The sequence below is a fragment of the Zingiber officinale genome, chromosome 8A (assembly GCF_018446385.1).
Source record: "Zingiber officinale cultivar Zhangliang chromosome 8A, Zo_v1.1, whole genome shotgun sequence".
Lineage (NCBI taxonomy): Eukaryota > Viridiplantae > Streptophyta > Magnoliopsida > Zingiberales > Zingiberaceae > Zingiber > Zingiber officinale.
The window spans coordinates 59,999,033-60,005,118 of NC_056000.1; the positions used below are offsets into that span (position 1 = coordinate 59,999,033).

The 6,086-nt window shown below is 45.3% G+C and overlaps 1 protein-coding gene across 1 annotated transcript; it reads left to right on the top strand.

The window, feature by feature from the left end:
* Nucleotides 1–972: 972 nt before the first annotated feature.
* Nucleotides 973–5,885, top strand: LOC122010873 (probable CCR4-associated factor 1 homolog 11). The gene is made up of 4 exons (XM_042567343.1): nt 973–1,103; nt 2,443–2,668; nt 2,818–2,884; nt 5,068–5,885. The coding sequence occupies exons 1-4, from the start codon at nt 973–975 to the stop codon at nt 5,883–5,885; spliced, it is 1,242 nt and encodes a 413-aa protein (XP_042423277.1).
* The last annotated feature ends 201 nt before the right edge of the window (nt 5,886–6,086 follow it).

Below are 6,086 nucleotides of genomic sequence, written 5' to 3' on the forward strand. Positions count from 1 at the left end.
AGATCCTTCTTATCTCTTTCAAATTTAGCTCGTTCTGCCGATCGGCTTTCCCACTTGGTGGATAGCAGGCCAGTCAATTCTTGGACGCGTTGCTCCAGCGCTTGGGCCTGCACATTCTTTTCCTCTAGATCAGAAATGGCCCTATTCTTCCTGTTAGTCGCCAGCTTGATCTCCTGGTCGTGAGACTTAACCTGGGCTTCGAGCCCAGCCACCCTGGTTTCCAAGCTAGAAGATTTGTGTCGCTCGGCCTCCAGCAGTTTTTCTGTTTTGTTCAGCTCGGTCCGAAGCGCGGCGTATGAGGGCCCCTGAGCTGGAGCCCCCCCCCCCAGAAATCTTGAGTTGTTTCAACTCTTCCTCCAGCTACGCCAAGCGGTTGCTGACCGCAATGCTCTCCACCCAGTTCTGCGCTCAGATAGAATAACGTTAAAAACAAAGTAAAATACCAAAGTAAAGGGAGGTTGAGGAGGCATACGCCGGTGGCTTGCTGCAGATGGATGTCACCGAGCTGACCGGGGGTCATCAGGGTGACACGGGCCCTCGCGTCCTCCCATACTTTGGCGAGCGACCCCCGAATAGTGATCTGATGTTCAGGAACTGTGGGTCGGTCCGCTGCCAGGAGGAACTCTTCTATTGGTAGGTGCAGAATGGTCTTAACCACTCGGCGGCCGCTCGGAGCAGACTGCGCGGAACTCGAAGGACCGGAGGACTGGCCGGTCGGTGCGGAAGTGATGCCGGAGCGTCGTATATGTCGACGAGCAAGTGGCAGGGAACTGATTGGTGGCGCTTCAATGAGTTCCCCTGGTAGATCGAGATTTGAAGGAGTTTGATCCGAGAAGATGGCTTCGATGGGAGCCGAAACCAGGCCAACACCTGCGGAGGGGACACCGACCTGCTCAGGTGCCGGTTCCGTGGACATGGCCGACCGGGAGACATTCTCCGTTTTCGGGTCAGCATGGGAGCATCATCAGCCGAATGCTCCACGCCCTCGTCTTGGGTGGAAGGGTGTCGAGCAGACGAAGTAGCGTTGCCTGCCGCTTCAGTGGTAGAAACTCGAGCGGTCGACTCTCCGGCGGCAAGAGGAATTTCTTCGCTCTCACCATCGTGTGAGTCAATCGGCACAATGCCCCGGTCGGCCATCTCCTTGGCGGTCGCTGCCTCAATCTTGGCGGCCTTCAACCACATCTGCTCGGCTGAACTACAGCTCAACCAAGGAAGCATTCTCACTCGGTCTAGCATGCCTTCAGGCCCGAGCCTTACGGTGCCGAGCGGCTCTTCCGCTCAGCCCAAAACGAACAAGGTGCAGAAGGGGACAAAGGGAGCAGCTAAGGATATCCTTCTCGAGATGTATGTCGCCGACAGGCAGCGTGGTTGGCGGCTGGACCGGACAGAGAATCGTACGGTGGAAGTTTCCACTGTCACGTCAGAGATATGCCCGGACGATTGCAGCATGGCACTAGGCACGCTTTTCTGACAAGGCCATTCCAGGTATGCTCTGAGGAGCATGCACGCTTTGGGATACGTGCACGCATCCCCCGGGAGTCCTATATAAGCACCCTCAGGCTTCGACGGAGGTATGCATTCTACATCATTGTAGCTACAGTTTTCATTCCCGTCATTCTGCCTCAATCTCTTCCCGCCAGAGTTGACTTGAGCGTCAGAGGGTCGTCGCCGGGAACCCCTTCTCGGCCCGGTTTTGTGCTTGCAGGTTTCCACCGGAGGCTCACACCGGTAGGAGGATCGTACACCGTCAACGAGAGCGCCACGTCTCCAGTATCTGTCGACTCAGCACTCGAACAGGATCATATATTATTTGATAGAGTTAAGTTAATTCACCAAGGATTATGATGCACTTATTCCTACATATGTTTCTAGATTGTAAAATTTTGTTTGATAACAATCAAGTGCTTTATTTTAGACCATTCTTGATTATTCTCATTGATTTTGCTAGTTTGATAGAAATGGATACAATCATTAGGTATACACATTTTAACTCATGAATCTGGATTACAGATTTTGCTTGAGGACAAGCAAATGTTGAAGTTTGGGGGTGTGATGTACGTAGATTATATATGTTATTTTGTAGGATTTAACACACATCTTCTTGCATTCATTATCTATGATCTATGCTTTTGCACCCTGTATCATACTAATTTCAGCATAATTACTCTCTTGCATTCAAAGGTTTGCTCGGAGTCTATTTTCATTTTTAGAAGCAGTCTGGAGTGGAAATGTATTGGGGTTATAAGGTTGCAAACATAGTCCCACATTGAAAATACATGGAAAAGATCATGGGTTTATAAGAAAAAGATATTTCTATTAACATGAGGCCTTTTGGGTAGAGCCCAAGAGCAAAACCATGAGGGCTTAGGCCCAAAGTGAAAAATATCATACCATTGTGGAGATATCTAAATTTTTTTTGATCCTACAAAAAGGATTCTAAAGGAACAAAGGAAGATCATTTGATGAAGACCGGGACCTGGCTTTGTCTACCTGTGGAGAGAAAACTGAGGAATGGAGTGCCCAAGGCAAAGAAGCGAGCAAGAATGGCTCTGGCTGTGCCAAAAGGCATGGCCAGAGACCTTATCCGTGCCACATTCCAGAGCCAGAATGGGTTTGGTCATTCCTTGAGGCACGACCACGTCTCCAGATTTCCAATTTTGAAGAACAGGTTGTACCAAATGTCATGGCCATGAAGGCAAAACAAGTCAACCTCTGCCTAAGCCGAGCCAAAACACATGGCTAAGTAGCCAAAGGAGAGCTTTGGCCGTCCCATTTTGCATGGCCAAGCTATTTGAGCCAGAGCCAACTTGGCTCTAGCTGTGCCTTAAGGCACGACCAGGTAGCCAAGAGCCGGTTTGGCCATGCCTAGAGGCACGACCACCTCGTGCCTCACCCTTATAAAAGGGGCACTTCATCTCCTTCCTAAGGGGGGAAGCTTGGTGGACAGGAGGAGACCATCTAGGTTGAATCCTTTCATCCGGAGTCGTCATCTGGACGATCTGAGGCTATTTTGCTGCTCCATCCTCGTCGGCATTCCAAGATCTACATCCAAGCACTTCACTCGATGTTAAAGGATAAGTTTCTACTCCCTTTCCTTATGGTTTTGGAAATTTCTATGATTTTGAGTTTTGGATTGCATTTCTTCCTATTATGGAGTAGATTTATACTGTTCTAGGACATAGGATATAATTGTAATGTGTGGATGATGTAAACTCTATGAATTGTCAATTTTCTAGTTTGATAAAGCTTGTATGCACTTGTTCTGTTTGATGAAATTCTTGCATAGATGCTTTCCTTTATGATCATTAATTTGTCTATCTAGATTTCATTTTTGTATGCATAGATCTTATTCTGAGTAGATTCATTGCTGTGTGTCTAAATTGGGACTATGCATGAACCTAAATTTTCATTGATCAGATGCATAAATCGTCATCTCTTTTGAGTGTGCATTCTGATATAGCTCGGTACAGCTTTAGGATGTTTATTTCTAAGTTGAGTATCTAAGGTAATTATCCTTATATATGGAATGTAACCTCCTAAGGGATGACGATTATATGTATGAATAAGTCTATCACTTAACTTAATAGACTTTCCTAATCATATGCTACGTATAAGTTACCTATGTAATCTATAGACGTATACCTGGGAGAGACCTTGTGATAGGAGGTACTCTACTAAAAACCCGGACTCTCTAAGTTACTTCCTCACTTGATGACATACTGGGTTATTGGCAAGGGAAGTACTCCGATACACCATCGCGGGGTGGCATTCGATAAATGTTTAGACTGTCCTACAAACATATAAGCAGAGAACTAGGAATGAGTCAATTCGTAGCACAACATCCACCATTACAATGAAACCTTCGACCTAGAACATCTTCTGAATTAAAGACTGCCTCTATTTTCTTTCTTTTACAAATATATTTGATTGAAAAATCTCAAAACAACATATTATCGATTTTGTCTAGTTAGATTTGAAGTGTAGGACCAACTAACATTTAAGCTTCAATGCTCATGAGATCGACTTTTATAAATTTTATTACTTGACGACAACCGTGCGTTTGCGGTCATCCACATTAACAACTTCAATAATATTTTTATTCTATGCTTTTGAATGTATTGAATATTAAATATTTTATATTTTTGAAAAATTAATATTCACATACTTTTTTATTTTATTTGTATTTTTAAATTAATTAATTTTTTATATCAATTATAGTGTATATATCGTCAGCCGCAAGTAACTTTGAATCCTAGCTACTCCCCTGCTGAGCATATACCGGCCAACCTATATGTTCTTGTATTAAGTCGCTTTTTATATATTGAAGGCTATTTAAAAATCCGCTCGGGAAATAGCTTTGGACATGTTGGGAGTTTGTTTGAGAAACAATATGATAACCTGTGCATGCTGGAAATCCGGCCGAGTAGTAATATGAAGCAAAGCACTTTAGACCCGGTCGGTATTTTGTCCGACTGGGCATATAATAAGCTTCTGGAGAAATGAAGTTGTGTTCTGAGAGGTCCGGTCGATATCTTGAGCCAAAGTACCTTAAGCCCGATCGATCTTTTATCCAACCGAACGTATAACAACTTATAGATAAAGTGCACTTGGAATTCTGACCATATCTATAAAGTTACCGTAGGCCCGATCGGCCCTAGTTGAGCTCGCTAATTGCTACTGGATTTGGCACCAGATTAATACTTACTTAAAGGCAAATAATGACTAAATTACACGTACAGAAATTTAATTAAAGAAAGAAAATGAATGATTCGATGGCAAATATATATATATATATAATTTCGCTTCGCGGGAACTAATTCTGTTTAGTGTGTTTGCGATTTTCTCTGTTTGATTTCCATTTCCTGCTCTATTTAAACTCCCCCTCCCTTTCCATTTTAATTTCCACTCCAACTCGATCGAAACCTAATTAACATCTCCTCGATCTCCAGCCTTCCATTACTTTCGTATTTCTAATATCATCAAACAGACTCATCATGGCTGTCGCAGTCGTCAACAATAACGATATACTAATTTCCTCTTCCGCCGCTAGCACCAGCGCCAGCAGAGTAGAGGTTCGCTCCGTGTGGGCTCATAACCTCGACGAGGAGTTCGCCCTTATCCGCTCCGCCGTCCCCTTCCACCCCTTCGTCGCATTGGACACCGAGTATCCTGGCGTCGTCGTCGCTTCCAAAAATCCCTACTGCACCCTCCCCCTCCCCCAGCGCTACGAATTGATCCGCGCCAAGGTCGAGGCCCTCCGCATCGTCCAGGTCGGTCTCACCCTCTCCGACGCCGCCGGCAACCTCCCATGTGCCATCTACACCGACGGCACTTGTGTGCGTTACGTGTGGGAATTTAATTTCCGCGACTTCGACATCAGCCGCGACCGTTACGCCCCTTCCTCCATCGAACTGCTCAAGGCTAATGGCATCGACTTCCAAAAGAATCAAGTATGGGGCATCGACTCTTGCAGATTCGCCCAGCACTTGGCCACCTCCGGCTTGCTCTCCTTTGACCATTTTTCTCCCGTCTCCTGGATTACCTTCCAAGGCGCCTATGACTTCGCCTTCCTAGTCAAGATGCTGACATGCGACTGCAAGTTACCAAAGACCGTTCATGAGTTCTTGCACCTTGTTCACTTCTTTTTCGGCAAAAGGGTGTTCGATGTGAAGCACCTTTGCAAGCATTGTCCTGGCCTTTACGGAGGATTGGAGCGGGTGGCCTCTACCGTCCGAGTTGAGCGAGCAGTGGGCTCTCGACATCAGTCCGGCTCCGATAGCTTATTAACATGGCAGGTGTTCTACCAAATCGCTTCTCGTGTCAATCCACAACTCATCCATCGCCCAGAACACATGGGAGCACTCTTTGACCTCCAACTGCCTTAGGGTTCATGGTTTATATATCACAGTTATACGTTGATAGTGGTTCAGCATCACATTAATTGTTGAAAGAATATAAATGCTAAAAATTTGTTTTCTTTGATAATGGTAAATTATTGTGTGAGCCTTATTTCATCTGTTTTTTTTTCACTCTTCATAACGTTATATATTAACTTTTTTATCTGGACGAATCATTTATTGGCTACA